The following is a 16,726-nucleotide window of genomic DNA, read 5'->3' on the forward strand; positions in this document are numbered from 1 at the left end:
TAAGTACATCTAATGCTTGTATTGTAGTTTGTTGTAGTTAAAGTATTTGTAGTAGTGTATTTTTAGTTTCTTGTAGTTGTATTTCTGGTAGTAGTGTATTTGTAGTTTCTTATAGTTTTATTACTTGTAGTAGCGTATTTGTAGTTTCTTATAGTTGTATTACTTGTAGTAGTGTATTAGTAGTTTCTTATAGTTGTCGTACTTGTAGGAGTATATTCGTATTTTCTTGTAGTTGTCGTAGTGTTTTGTAGTTGTAATATTGGCAAAAGCGTATTTGTAGTTTCTTCTAGTTGTAGTAGTGTATTTGTAGTTTATTGTAGTTGTTCAGGAGAGATTTTGGTTTCATGTAACCACATCACATTGTCCTTGTGGTTTTGGGCGACTCTATTGTTTATCAGGTGTTGATTATCATACGTGTAGTCTATTCCAGTCTTGTGCAGGTCGGCATTATTATCCCTGAAGTCAGATCCAAATACCATGCACTAAGCAGTGTCTGCAAACTATACAATTGTGTGCATTATTAGTGGGTGTGTTGCATGTAATGTACTGGTGTAGACTGCCCTATTTAAATGATGTTTTTGCATGTACTACACAGCTTTCACCATGAAATCTCATTTACTGCACATTCATGTTATCATGCTTCTCCTACCGGTTTGCTATGTTTTGAAACATGAAGCAGAAATCTACCACTCTTTCTGGGCATTTTAGAAGCAGTCTTCTATCCTTTTACAACGGAACCCACTTTCTAGTACGCTGAACGTGCACCCTTGGAGGGGCTGGCACTGACTCCGTGCAGGCGCTGGAATGTTCCAGATGCAAGAAAATGCATATTGCAAAAAGTTTTTTTCATATATATATATATATATATATATATATATATATATATATATATATATATATATATATATATATATATATATATATATATATATATATATATATATACATATATATATATATATATATACGTATATATATATATATATACATATATATATATATATATACATATATATATATATATATACATATATATATATATATATACATATATATATATATATATATATATATATATATATATATATATATATATATATATATATATATATATATATATATATATATATATATATATATATATATATATATATATATATATATATAATAAATGATAAATGGGTTATACTTGTATAGCGCTTTTCTACCTTCAAGGTACTCAAAGTGCTTTGACAGTATTTCCACATTTACCCATTCACACACACATTCACACACTGATGGCGGGAGCTGCCATGCAAGGCGCTAACCAGCAGCCATCAGAGGCAAAGGGTGAAGTGTCTTGCCCAAGGACACAACGGACGTGACTAGGAAGGTAGAAGGTGGGGATTGAACCCCAGTAACCAGCAACACTCCGATTGCTGGCACAGCCACTCTACCAACTTCGCCACGCCGTATATATATATATATATATATATAGATACATAGATACTGTATATATGAAACAATTATCATCATTAAAAACTTAGCGGCTAGGAGACACCGAGAGTAACAAGCGGTAGAAAATGGATTAAAAAGGACAGATATAAAAAAAATAATTATTAAAAAAACAAATAAGTATTTTTTTATTTGGGACTTCCTTTGGGCTGGACTTTGGACGCTGGCGGGCCACAGTTTGGGGACCCCTGAGCTATAACAATAAGCAATTGTATTGCTAAATAGACAATACATTATGTCTAATATTTTTATTTTTGACAGACCATATATGTTGTTATTTTTGACAGACCATATATGTTGGCAAGTATATGTAAGATGAAGCTGCAGCGCTATCATCTTCTTTCTCAAAGCCATTTCTGTACAACTGCCATCGTGCACATCCTTTCTAAATGTGCTAAATATAGACGCAAAACGGCGGCAGCAGAACAGTTTTAGTCTTCGTGAATCAGACTGTGTGTAAAATAATTATATTTGCATTTTTCTCCTTCCAGTATTGTGGCTATTCTGATGATTAGCATATATTCTGTATATTCACAAAGACAGGCGCTAAATGGACTGCAGTCTTCATTCTGCTCACTTAAGAGACGCCGTACAAGATACGCACAAGTTTTGTGTGCTATCAAGTTTGCACATACACGCAAACCTTTACAGGTACCGGTACATACATTTAAATTATGAGTTCTTTTTTTTAAAAGGACAGGACCTATTTGTGTGTTTCATGGACAGAACATTTTAATTTGCTATAATTTCTTGTGTTACGTTTGCTGCTTGGGAGGGGTTCAAATACTTTTTTCACTCCATTTAATACAAATTAATCAATAAACTATAACTAATGGGTATGTTCACACTCTTACAATAAAACTGAAATCCAACCTTTGTACTGTTCATAACTTAAATGATTAACAGTCAATCAAATACTTATGTATAAAAAGTACAGCACAAATATTACATGAAAAACAGATGTGCTGCTTACCTTTCCAGTGTATTTGTGTGCCACTCATGCAGCATTAAGTCTAAAAACTCATAACAGCGTCTGGAAAAGAGTACAACATGAACATTTCTGAAATAAAATAACACAATGGTCCAATTCAATTGAGGTCTCATAATACCACATACACGAGCTGTACTGTATGTACAAATGTGTTTGACAATTCCTGTCACAATGACAACTGAGTCAGAGCTCTCTGAAAACAAATACGCTAATTAAGGTTTCAAACAAAAACAAGATTATCTTACCGTCTGACTGCGACTGATTTGGAGGTGCAGTTACTTGTAATGATGGGGATAAGACGCAGGTAGTGTGTATGCTGGAAGAGCAAAAAGCAGCTATATCAAAAGTCAGGCATGGGGAGATGGAGCTGACCTCCAACCCCTGACCAACCGCAACAGTGGTTGGGTGAAGAGGCAGCCGAATTGGAGAGTTTTGGCCAAAAGGAGAAGAATGCAGATTTACCCTGTAGACAACCTTGATATTTATGTAGTATTTTATGAAAATCAACTGGGATCCAATATCATTTGAAAGACACTGAAATTAGCAGGACAGGGCAACTTTAAGACATGGGTATCCTACCTTTTCCACTGAGGGCCGCGATGATAAAAATGTAAGGATGGGGGCCACTTTCATTCATTATGTACATTAAAGAGGCTAAAATCAACTTATGCTAAGCTATTTGAACAATATATTTTAGCTTTGTGCTTTAGGAGAAAAAGCAAATTAGCGTTTGATTTAATTGATGAACTCAAAAATCTAAATTTACAATATGCTGAGGGCCAGTTAAAAAGCAGCTGCAGGCTGAAAGTAGCCCCCGGGGCGCACTTTTAACATGTTTATCATAAACTGTTGACAAGGTAAAAGTGATTGCATAATACATTCAAATAAGGAAAACAATGGCATCTTTCTGATGTCGAGACCTCACCCGCAGGATTAGACGGATCGCAGCCATTCCAGACGTCGCCATGATTTTGGCACTGTTGGACACCAGGTTGAGCAGGATGGGCATGATGCTTTCTGCCCCGTGGTCAAACTTGTTACCCAGCAGGAATGACAAATGTCTGAAATGAAAAGTAAACCATTTCATACACAACACACGCATGTCTTCTTTTCAGCACCCTTAGCAGAAAAACAGTACTTTTGATTGGTGTGCTCCTTTTACCTTCAATTTTCAAACATAATTACCATGATAAGGATACAAAATTAATTAGATTCATTAAGACGCTTTCCTAGACACTCAAAGCGCTTTACAATGAGAACTGAGAAGCCATCATTTGTTCACTCCACAGTAATAAAATAAAATATTAATAATGACAATAACAGAATTGTTGTTATAAATAATAAAAATAATAATGGACACCTTGATGGTGATAAGCTACATTTGTTGCCAGAGCTGTCCTTGGGTAGGTGGACAGAAACATGGCTGCAAATTTGCACCGACGGCTTCTCTGACCATCACCACACATTCACTCACATTCGTACACCAGTGTGAGGGGCACTGGGAGCAAGGTGTGTGAAGGACACAACGGCAGAGACTACCATTGCGGAAGCAGGATTCGCACCCAAAATTTTCAAGTTTTTGGACGGCTGTTCGACCACGCCGCACCATTAATGGTATAATCAGCATAATTAAAAATAAGAAAATAATTAAACATGTAAAAAAATACAATTATGAAATTATACAATATTACAAAAGATTGCATACCAACGACACAACTTTTTTTTACGGTTCATTTCCACAGTGTTCCACCTCATCAAATTAGTAATAACGTGTGCATTTCAGATCTCAGCAGCATTCATCAGAATTAGTTTCTATGTAGGCAGGTTGCATACCAGTGCATTCTTTAGCATCAGAAGTTTCCCATCACTGCTGTAAATCAAAACTAATGTTTAAATAATCCCTGCACATGACAAATGTGAGCAATAAGTGCAATGGCTGTTAAATTAAAAAACAAATGATGACACTAAACTTGTACATTATATGATGAGCCTTTCCCAAAACACGTTTCTTTTTAACCACAGTTAAGGAATAAGTATTTAATATCCTGCTGATTTAGTGAGTTTACAAAAACGATTTGGTCCACTCTTCTTTACAGATACACTCCAAATACGTTTTGATAGAAATAAATAGATACAAATAGATGTTGAGGATTTATTTATTTGTGGCAGCTTACCACAAATATATTTGAACCACTACAATTTTTTTTTGACTCTACCAGTTACACCCTTGTTCATTTATTATGGGATTGTCTGTGAATGTCTGTAGTCATTTTTCCAAATCCATCTGCATACAGTAGATGGCAATGTTACTGTGCTTTTTAAAGAAAAACTGCACCTTTTGGGAATTTTGCCCATCATCCGCAATCCCTATGTGAGACATGACCACATATCTTTCCCTTTTCTGTGCATTTTAGATAGTGAAAAACTGCTTGATTGAGGCAGCTAACAAAGGAAGTAACGGGGATTGAACCCGCTTCAACAACGCTCTATTTACATGCTGTGACCTGCATATTAACCAAGCTATAGCGACATTGATATTATATTATACAAACTACTTCTCTGGTCTAGTGACAAAGCTCCTCCCCGGACCGACTGAAGCAAAGTATATTTCCTCTGAACTTCCCAGCAACAGCAAGATGCTCGTTTGCTCTGAGAATTTTTTACCTGAGGACTATTCAAATTTACCTTCGAAACGGGGAGCACAAGTCTTGTGCGGAAAGATACTTGACTGACTACACTAGAGCAAGCCCGGTCACAGGCAATTACAGAGTCTGCTAGTCCGGGTGAGGAGTCAGTTAAGCTAGAACTAGCCAGCGCCAGGCTGGATAATCCATGTACGCATAGCAATTCTCTTAGAATAATACACAATTCACATAATGTTTTTTCTGTTGTGACTGTGTCAGAGGTAGACATGCATTCTACTGAGGTGGCAAATTATGATGCGTCCAGTTTATTGCAGCACCAAGCAAACAATCGGAAAATTCCCGTCATATCAATTCCTAGATATGGTCGAAATTATTTAAAGTGCACTACGCATAATAAACGCAACGTTGTTAATATTGCTACTACGGATAATCTCAACAAAAACTTGTCAAAACAGCCCAATACCTATAATATGGGCTTTTTAAACATAAGATCATTGTCTCCCAAAACGTTATTAGTTAATGAGGTCATTAGAGACAACAATCTTAACGTCATTGGTCTTAGCGAAACCTGGCTCAAACCAGACGATTTTTTTTGCGCTAAATGAGGCATCTCCTCCTAACTATACGAATGCACATATTGCCCGTCCTCTTAAAAGGGGAGGGGGGGGGTGGGGGGGTGGGGGGGGGTCGCACTAATATACAATGAAAACTTTAACCTTACACCTAACCTAAATAATAAATATAAATCGTTTGAGGTGCTTACTATGAGGTCTGTCAGACCGCTACCTCTCGACCTGGCTGTTATCTACCGCCCCCCTGGGCCCTATTCGGACTTTATCAGTGAATTCTCAGAGTTCGTTGCTGATCTACTGACGCACGCCGACAATATAATCATAATGGGGGACTTTAATATCCATATGAATACCCCATCGGACCCTCAGTGCGTGGCGCTCCAGACCATGTGGCTGTGGTCTTACACAAATAATACATGAACCCACGCATCGCAACGGTAATACGATAGATCTAGTGCTTGTCAGGGGTGTCACCACCTCCAAAGTTATGATACTTCCGTATACTAAAGTAATGTCCGATCATTACCTTATAAAATTTGAAGTTCTAACTCATTGTCAACAAGCTAATAATAATAATAACTGCTTTAGCAGCCGCAACATTAATGCTGCCGACGATGACTCTTGCTGACCTACTGCCTTTGGTAATGGCACCATTCCCAAATTATGTCGGCTCTATTGATAACCTCACTAACAACTTTGACAATGCCCTGCGCGAAACCACTGATAGTATAGCACCGCTAAAGCAAAAAAGGGCCCCTAAAAGGCACACCCCATGGTTTACAGAGAAAACTAGAGCTCATAAATTATCATGTAGAAAGCTGGAACGCAAATGGCGCGCGACTAAACTTGAGGTTTTCCATCAAGCATGGAGTGATAGTTTAATAACTTATAAACGCATGCTTACCTTAGCTAAAGCTAAATATTACTCAAATCTCATCCGCCTCAACAAAAACGATCCAACATTTTTGTTTAGTACAGTAGCATCGCTAACCCAACAAGGGACTCCTCACAGTAGTCCCCACCCACTCGGCAGATGACTTTATGAATTTCTTTAATAAGAAAATTGAACTCATTAGAAAGGAGATTAAGACAACGCATCCCAGCTACAACTGGGTTATATCAACACAGATACGACTGGATATACAACGGATACCGCCCTCCAAAATAGTCTCTCTCTTTTTGATGAAATAACATTAGACAAATTATTACGGCATGTAAGTGGGATAAAACAACCAACATGTGTACCTGACCCACTTCCTGGGAAACTTATCAAGGAACTGTTTGTATTATTAGGTCCATCAGTGCTAAATATTATAAACGTATCACTTTCCTCCGGCACTGTTCCCCTAGCATTCATCCTCTGCTCAAAAGACCTAACCTCGATCCTGACCTCATGGTAAACTACCGACCGGTGTCTCACCTTCCCTTCGAAAATTCTCGAAAAAATTGTTGCACAGCAGCTAAATGAACACTTAGTGTCTAACAATCTCTGTGAACCTTTTCAATCCGGTTTCAGGGCAAATCACTCTACGGAGAAAGCCCTCGCAAAAATGACTAATGATCTATTGCTAACGATGGATTCTGATGAGTCATCTATGTTGCTGCTTCTTGATCTTAGCGCCGCTTTCGATACCGTCGATCATAATATTTTATTAGAGCGTATCAAAACGCGTGTTGGTATGTCAGACTTAGCCTTGTCTTGGTTTAACTCTTATCTTACTGACAGGATGCAGTGCGTCTCCCATAATAATGTGACCTCGGACTATGTTAAGGTAACGTGCGGAGTTCCCCAGGGTTCGGTTCTTGGCCCTGCACTCTTTAGAAGCTACATGCTGCCGCTAGGCGATATCATACGCAAATACGGTGTTAGCTTTCACTGTTATGCTGATGATACCCAACTCTACATGCCCCTAAAGCTGACCAACACGCCGGATTGTAGTCAGCTGGAGGCGTGTCTTAATGAACTTAAACAATGGATGTCCGCTAACTTTTTGCAACTCAACGCTAAGAAAACGGAAATGCTGATTATCGGTCCTGCTAGGCACCGACATTTATTTAATAATACCACCTTAACATTTGACAACCAAACAATTACACAAGGCGACTCGGTAAAGAATCTGGGTATTATCTTCGACCCAACTCTCTCATTTGAGTCACACATTAAGAGTGTTACTAAAACGGCCTTCTTTCATCTCCGTAACATCGCTAAAATTTGTTCCAATTTGTCCACTAGCGACGCTGAGATCATTATTCATGCGTTTGTTACGTCTTGTCTCGATTACTGTAATGTATTAATTTCGGGTCTCCCTATGTCTAGCATTAAAAGATTACAGTTGGTACAAAATGCGGCTGCTAGACTTTTGACAAGAACAAGAAAGTTTAATCATATTACGCCTATACTGGCTCACCTGCACTGGCTTCCTGTGCACTTAAGATGTGACTTTAAGGTTTTACTACTTACGTATAAAATACTACACGGTCTAGCTCCAACCTATCTTGCCGATTGTATTGTACCATATGTCCCGGCAAGAAATCTGCGTTCAAAGAACTCCGGCTTCCCAGAGCCCAAAAAAAGTCTGCGGGCTATAGAACATTTTCTATTCGGGCTCCAGTACACTGGAATGCCCCCCTGGTAACAGTTAGAGATGCTACCTCAGGAGAAGCATTTAAGTCCCATCTTAAAACTCATTTGTATACTCTAGCCTTTAAATAGACCCCCTTTTTAGACCAGTTGATCTGCCGTTTCTTTTCTTTTCTCCTCTGCTCCCCTCTCCCTTGTGGAGGGGGAGTTACACAAGTCTGGTGGCCATGGATGAAGTGCTGGCTGTCCAAAGTCGGGACCCGGGGTGGACCGCTAGCCTGTGCATCGGTTGGGGACATCTCTGCGCTGCTGACAACAGTTTCCTGCTGGCCCCACTGTGGACTGGACTGTCACTATTATGTTGGATCTACTATGGGGTGGACTTTGGCTGATATGTTGGATCCACTATGGACTGGACTTTCACAATATTATGTCAGACCCACTCGACATCCATTGCTTTCGGTCTCCCCTGGTCTCTCCAAGGTTTCTCATAGTCATTCACATCGACGTCCCACTGGGGTGAGTTTTTCCTTGCCCTTATGTGGGCTCTGTACCGAGGATGTCGTTGTGGCTTGTGCAGCCCTTTGAGTCACTTGTGATTTAGGGCTATATAAATAAACATTGATTGATTGCTTGATTGAACCTTTGCATCAGTCAGCATCCCAGTGAGAGCGGACTTTGTGACCGTTTTATTATGTTCTTAATTTGTCCATGAAATGTTTCGCAGTAGTACTACATGATAACTCTCAAAAGTCTGTCATGAAATCTGCCATGATTAGTAATAGCAAACACAAAACATGCTCTTTCTGCTGCTGTCATTGACGGAACTAGCGTTCGTTGCTTTAATCATCTAAGCTCCCAGTTCCGGTAATGCTTAAAATGACAAAAAAAATACTGTATGATTAACATGTTGTCATGAATGTGTCTGTTACTACATTACATATACTGTATACCTACAGCATGTACATAACACATTGTTGAAGGTTCTTGGATGATTTTTTACAGAGCATTATAGGTGACTGCCTATTAACTGCTTTGTTAGCTACCTTGTGCTAGCAGTTTTTTACTATTTAAAGAGAACCTATTATTGTAAAACCAACTTTTCTAAACTATTGGTACCTGTTTTTGTGTATTTGGGATCTGCATAGGTGAAATCAAACCACAGAAGCATGGCAGAGATATTTATAAAACAAACTTGCCTTCCTTCATACTTCCTCCAAACGAGCCGTGTGGAATTTTCCCCTTTCCGTTACGTTTTTCAAATTGGTGACCTCAGCGAATATCTCCATATATGGCAGATATTTACTCAAAGAGGTTTGCGCGAGTCCGCCAAAGCGCCTACTTTTTCTCTATCCTGTTGTTGGGTTAGGGTTCATTACAAATGGGAGATAGGGCTAGGCAGAGGTTTGCACTCTGAATGCTTTTGGGCCGCACGGTGGCCTAGTGGTTAATCAATCAATCAATCAATCAATCAATCAAAGGTTATTGATATAGCCCTTAATCACAAGTGTCTCAAAGGGCTGCACAAGCCACACCGACATCCTCGGCTCAGATCCCACATCAGTGCAAGAAAAACTCAACCCAATGGGAACAACAAGATCCTTGGAAAGTGCCTCAGATGTGGGGACCCCCCCTGGGTGACCGGTGCAATGGATACAGAGTGAATACAGTTAATAATGTGAGAGTCCAGTCCATAGTGGGGCCAGCAAGGGATCCTTTTAACATGTGGGCCACACAGTCAGGAGATCTAGGAGTTCTGGGTTCGAACCGTTTGTACACCTGTGTGGAGTTTGCATGTTCTCCCTGTGTATGTGTGGGTTTTCTTTGGGTACCTGGCTTCCTCTCACATTCCAAAAATATCAAATTAGGTTATTTGGAGACTCTAAGTTGTCAATAGGCATGAATGTGCGTGTGAATAGTTGTTCATCTATATATGCCCGCCATAGACTGGCAACCAGTCTCGGGTGTACCCTAAGAGGATAAGTGGTATAGAAGATGGATTAAGTTTGTAATGGTTGTATTAACTATATAACTTCCTGTGTTTTTTTCCAGAATTAATAATAATAATAATAATAATTGTATGAGTGCCCTTTTTTCTGGCTTGTGCATCTGTCTGTGCACGTGCCTGCACATAAGGATGATGGGTAAAATTCCAAAAAGCAGTGCAAGTTTCCCTTAACACCTTCTACACACCAAGTCTGCAAGAGAAGAAGAACACAAAGCAGGAGGATGCAGTGTTGCCAACTTGGTAAAAATTGCATGCACGCGTGTCATGGTCAAATTATGCAAATTAGATGGTGGTGTCACACTGGACTGGAAGAATTTGCGTGTTTCATGGATGCATGGTGGTCAGAATGCTTGCTGGTTAATAGGGGATCAAATACTTATTTCACTCAAATAAAAATACATTTTAATTGGATTTTTTTGCTATTCTGTTGAAATTATAATGAACTTACTTTAAATATTATCGGCGGTTTATCTCATTGTATATATTTTTAAACTAATAAAAAGTTATGTCAAATTATCCATCCATCCATTCATTTTCTACCGCTTGTCCCTTTCGGGGTACAGTTTTTAAATCAGAAAAATCACACTTGTGAATTTTAACTAGTCATGATCAATAACAGTAAATTACGAGCTTTCATAATTGTTATTAACTTAATATATTAATATTAATTAATATTTTAACACAAACAAAATGTAAGATGTTTTACTTAAATGTATGTCATTTATTTACACAAAACTTGCGAACAACTTTATCTTAAGTCCGTTCGAGATGTATTTTGAAGTCAAATCTTTGCACTGACGTATGCATTGACCTGATCTATGTAACTATGTAACTAAATTAAAGTGAAGGAGCATGTGTGATCAAAAGAAATTGCGAAATTAATCTGCATATATACATTTTTGTGATTAACCACATGCATTACCGTGTAATTTTGACAGTCCTACTTTGAACATCAAAAAGTTGACAAATTACATCAGGAAGGTTTTTTTTAAATCTTACCCCAAAGTGATGCAGGCCTCGCGGACGACCTGTGAGCGCAGATCTTTAGCCGACAGTTTGAGCGACGCCTCCAGTAGACGAAGCTGCTGAGGGAAACCCTCGTACTCTGCTGCACCCGCCATCATCAATGAGCGAACCTTTTTCAGCTGAAAGGGAGCGAGATGAAGAGCTGAGAGTCCATAGCGATTGGTTTAATGGTTTCAAAATCTTGTTTAGACGTGTATGTCGAGTCCTCAAATGTTCTCTTCACTTGAACTTCTTACTCATTTGCATAGTGTGTAGATGTGTGACTTACGGCTACCACTCGATGCTCCCAGTCGTGTTTGTCATCTGATAGAATTTCTCTGATCTTACTCAGCTGCTCCTCCAGCTCCCTGTTGGAGTAAATCTGGAGACAGGAGATACGTTTTATCATTAGCGTGTGGAAGTCAGGGAAAACGAGAGCACTTACAAAAACTATGTACACTACAAAAAAGAACACAGAGGACAACAAACAATGTTGCGTACAGGAAATATATTTAATATACCCTATTTTTCTGACTATAAGGCGCACCTAAATTCCTTTCATTTTCTCAGAAATCGACAGTGTGCTTTAGAACCCAGTGCGCCTTACGTATGTATTATTTCTGGTTGAGCTTACTGACCTTGAACCAATTTCATGTGGTACATGGTGCATTGATAAGTGTGACCAGTAGATGGCAGTCACACATAAGAGCTACTTATGGACTGCAGGTTGATGCCCTTTATTTAATGAATTACACTAGCAAGCAAGACCAAAACTTTGATGTTTCATTGAGAATATGGAACATTCCACATGTTGTCAAAAAATTTTATTATTACGACTTTGGTAATAGTGGAGGCCCTTAGGGATATTTTCGTTCACTTCTGTCTAAAAGCGCCAAATTTGGCACAGGTGTAGCTCAGGGCATACTTAAATGATTTAGCTAGGACGCCCGCGCCAATGACCTTTGGGGTCGCCACAGCGGCCAATCAAATATGGCTTGTAATAGCTTTTGTCTCTAACATTTGAAACAGATGAGCTACAAATGTAAACTTGGTATCTATTTCATGTGTTTTGACAATTAGAAATGTGTTGGAATGCTTGGAATGCTCATTTTTATTTTTGGGTGTGTCTAGACCCCTAATTTGCATATTTCCTAGTGGCGTTTTGCTATTCTGAAGACATTGGATGTAACTTGGGCATTGTTATGCGTAAAACCTTGTGCAACATGCATGATTCCTTTCTAATGTTTATATGAAATGTCGGGGGGGGGGGGGGGGGCGGCTGTGGTTGTGACATTTTGAAGACATTGGTTTCGCTTAAAGGGCAACTACTCTTTGGCTACTACTTGCGGGGGAGGCCATGTGGAGGCTGTCTTCTTCTCTACCTTTTTTTTTAATTTAATAATTTATTTATTTATTTTTTATTTTATTTTTTTTGGGGGGGGGGAGTTGTTTTTGTTCCCCAATTACTTGACAAAAGCTGCACCAAGTGTGCGCATCCAGGTTACTGTGCTGGACCCTCATTGTTGGTGCATGGCTTTGAGGAGTCCTGGTCCTTAAAGGACAATGTCATTGAATACTCTTAAAGGTTCAGGAACAGATACCGTAAGACAGTTGGAAGGTAAGGTGCCATCAAATTTGTGTCCTGGTTGTAAACAATACTTGTGTAAAACCAAGGCAGCCCCTGTCAACAAAAGTGCCTCATCTTGATCAATCGGGTTGGAATCATTGCCTCTAGCTACACTGTCTGCCACTTTTTGCTTGCTTGCAATTTACGTCTCCCTCCCTTTCTGGTGTTCACTCCAGTCAGGCAAAAAAGAGAGGAGATGTGTCTTGAATCTTGTTGTGTGAGGTTCATTATAACAACAGACATACCCACGTTCATTCATAAGGGTTCTATAGAGTTGCCTTAAATTTGAAATTGTGAAGGAGCAATCTGAATCAACAATTTGCGCTATAGTCAGAGGGTCAAAGGTTTCCCTGGATTCACTGGTAGACGTTTCTTCTTATGATATGTTGGAAGATGTTTTATGTTGTGCAACTTCCATCCATCCATCCATTTTCTACCGCTTGTCCCTTTTGGGGTGGCGGGGGGTGCTGGAGCCTATCTCAGCTGCATTCGGGCGAAAGGCGGGGTACACCCTGGACAAGTCGCTACCTCATGGCAGGGCCATGTTGTGCAACTTGTGCTGCATATCTCAAGTACAGATAACATTTGCTATGATAGTACACATCTGCTGCGTGCACATCAGACGCTTGAGTAACTAATCTCCCAAGAAGTTTAAAATCTTTACTAGATTCTGCCCAGCTTTTCATTTTGGAATCAACATTATTTGTTAATGCCTTGTGCAGATCTTTCGTATCCTCCCCTTCACATATCACACAATGAATACCACTGGTTTGAAGATGACTTGATCAAAGCTTTTTAGGACTTATTAAGGAGGGGACAGCATGATCCTCATGCTTTCAATCCCCTTTCAACACGAGAACTACTACAGTAGCTTCTGCAGCGTTTGTGGTATTTGGCCTTATTTAATACAAGTGTTGATGCGATACCTGAACCATCATTCAATTGATCAATTGTGACATTTATACATGAAGGTATAGCATTCGCAATTTCAATGAAATATTTGAGATCCTTTTCTAGTGACAAAAGTCCTTCGCTTTTGGGTGTTTGTAAGGGGTCATCAGACTGTAATTGGCAGAGACAACATAAGTCCTAATTGATGCTGCTGCTGATACTATTACTATCAGATGATGTGGAGGCCATATTGTTTGATAATAGCTACACTGAAAAATGCATTACATGAAAATAAAGTTGATGATTTTCACAGTGTTAGATTAGGCAGCAGAATGACTGTACATAGATAAGTTTTTCTGTATGATTTTCACATCAGGAGAAGTCAGGAGACACAACAGTAGCCTGTCGAGGGACCAAACGATTATCACACTGTGTGGATAACAGTGTCGGAGCCTTCTCTGTAAGATACGTTTCTGTTGAAACAGAAACCTATATTACAGGGGGGGTAACACTGACTTTCTCTACTTTTACTAATGTTACAATGAAATATATCTGTAGCTGTACATTCTATCTGTGTTAAAATATATGTGCAATACATTTTGGTAGATAATGGCTATGTTGTTAATATGGAAATAACATTTTTTTAATAAATAAATGATCATAAATCTGATCATTCCAGTATGTTTCTGATGCTCAAAAATCCTAAAAGTATCAAAAGTTAAGGTACACCTAATTTTTACATAGCCGCCATCTTGGAAATATGCTAATTAGGTGTCCAGACACACCCAATCATAAAGATGATTTTTCCATCATATTTCTAATTGTCAAAAAACATGAAATAGACACCAGTTTGGATTTGTAGATCATCTGGTTCAAATGTAGAGGCAAAAGCGTGTTCAGGTGGTGGCCATATTGGATCAGCCGCTGTGGCGACCCCAAAGGTCACCGGCGCCCTAGCCAAATCATTTAAGTATGCCCTGAGCTACACCTGTGCCAAATTTGGCGCTTTTAGACAAAAGTGAACGAACACACCCTAAAATCTCCCTAAGGGCCCCCACTATAAGCTATATAGCCGCACTGCTTGTCGGAGCATTACAGCTACCATCGTCAGACGTACTGTGCTTCAACATACGGGTAATATTATGGTGTGTTTATAAGGACCCCAAAATGGCACATATTAGGAGTCATTATCTGACATTTGTTTCGCCCTGTTATGCAGATCCCAAATACACAACATTAGGTACAAATAGGTAAGAAAAGTTGGTTTGGCATAAGTCCCGAAAATGTGCGCACGTCTGCCATTTTTCTTTATCCTCTTGTCGTCGGGCATTCATGCTCGGCTGTTGCCATTTCTAATACAACATAGTGTATAGTTTGAACTTAATCTGTCAGTTAACCTGTCATGGAAGCGCTAAAAACTACAACAAAAGATGACGAGGAGAAGACGCAGTCCAAGTGGAGCCATTTAAACAAGACCGCCCACAAAACTGTGCATCCGGTAAGAAAGCGGCTTGAAAACGGTCTGTAAAACATAATCTATGCAAAATGATGACCAAAGAACCACCATATGTTATGTAGACCACAAGGAAGTGTTTTGATTGTAAACAAAATATCAGACCCCTTCAATGCGCCTTTTGTATGAGAAATAGACCCAGATAGACCTGTTCATCGACAGTGCGCCTTACAAGCCGGTGCGTTTTATGGTCCGAAAAAAAAGGGGTAAACTTAAAGAGGAACCACACTTTTTTAGAATTTTGCCCATTATCTACAATCCTTATGCGAGACAAGAACTCAAGTCTTTCTCTTTTCTGTACGTTTTAGATAGTGAAAAACTGCTAATAAGAGGCAGCTAACAATGCAGGTGATGGGGATTCATCTGTTTTGCATACAAAGCCCTCTAAAAACACACAGCTGTCCCATCAATGTGCTACATGATAGTGCTCAACGCTCTCACAAAGTCTTGTCATGATTAGTCATAGCAAACACAGCTCTTTTAGTTATTGTTATTGTTGACGGAAGCGTTTAGTTTTGCGGATTGTGAAATCAATGCACCCAAGAAAGAAGTCCTAGTAATGCTTAAAATTAGCAAAACAATGTAAATATTACATGTTATCATGAATGTGCCTGTTACTACATTACATACATACTTACAACATATATATAAAACGCTGATGAGAGTTTTTAAAGGGCTGTATCTGCAGAATAGACTGCATTGTAAGCCGACTCGTAATAGCAGTTTTTCAATGTTTCAAATGCACAGGAAAGGGAAATATGTGTATTCTTGTCTCACACAAGGATCAAGGTTGATGGGCAAAATTTTAAAATGTTTTACTTTTTCTTTAATTCAAAACAGCCTTGCCTAAACACCACTGTCCAAAGTATGGAGATATATATAGTCGACATTTAGAATAATCGTTGATTATTCTAAATATATATATATATATATATTTAGAATAATGAAAGCCTATAAAGAAGCTGCCCCAAAGCCAGCCGCAAAGAGTAGCTTGTTCTTATTGCTGCAGCATTTGATGAGTGTAAAAGGTTGGCCACAGGTGAATTCATTGTGGAAATGATGGCACTGGACGACCAGCACTTTACCATTTTTGAAGAAACTGGTTTTTGTCAGGACAAATCTACAAGTACTCTTTGTCACCTTTGTTTGACTCTTTCATACCTCCATGTGTGCACAAAATAAACCTATATCTACTTTTTTTTTAAAATACTGGTCACCTTATATACTAAATAATTTATTTATACCGGATATACATAGTTACACTTATTATACTTAAAAACATTTTTAGAAGCAAGGAGTATTTACGGTATTTTAAAAAAATAATATATATATATATATCATATATCCAAAAGGGACAAGCGGTAGAAAATGAATGGATGGATATATATCCTTAGCTTTT

The 16,726-nt window shown here is 38.7% G+C and overlaps 1 protein-coding gene across 6 annotated transcripts in view; it reads right to left on the reverse strand.

The window, feature by feature from the left end:
* Positions 1 to 16,726, reverse strand: part of clasp1a (cytoplasmic linker associated protein 1a) — a 168,266-nt gene that overhangs the window by 70,346 nt on the left and 81,194 nt on the right. For all 6 annotated transcript variants that reach the window (XM_062067771.1, XM_062067770.1, XM_062067773.1 and 3 more), the window contains exons 11-15: positions 11,586 to 11,678; positions 11,291 to 11,436; positions 3,411 to 3,546; positions 2,731 to 2,801; positions 2,468 to 2,527 (exon numbers count right to left, since the gene is read on the reverse strand). In XM_062067771.1, the coding sequence (XP_061923755.1) occupies positions 2,468 to 2,527; positions 2,731 to 2,801; positions 3,411 to 3,546; positions 11,291 to 11,436; positions 11,586 to 11,678 (506 nt within the window). The remainder of the gene's footprint in view (positions 1 to 2,467; positions 2,528 to 2,730; positions 2,802 to 3,410; positions 3,547 to 11,290; positions 11,437 to 11,585; positions 11,679 to 16,726) is intronic.

Source organism: Entelurus aequoreus, linkage group LG13 (assembly GCF_033978785.1).
Source record: "Entelurus aequoreus isolate RoL-2023_Sb linkage group LG13, RoL_Eaeq_v1.1, whole genome shotgun sequence".
NCBI lineage: Eukaryota > Metazoa > Chordata > Actinopteri > Syngnathiformes > Syngnathidae > Entelurus > Entelurus aequoreus.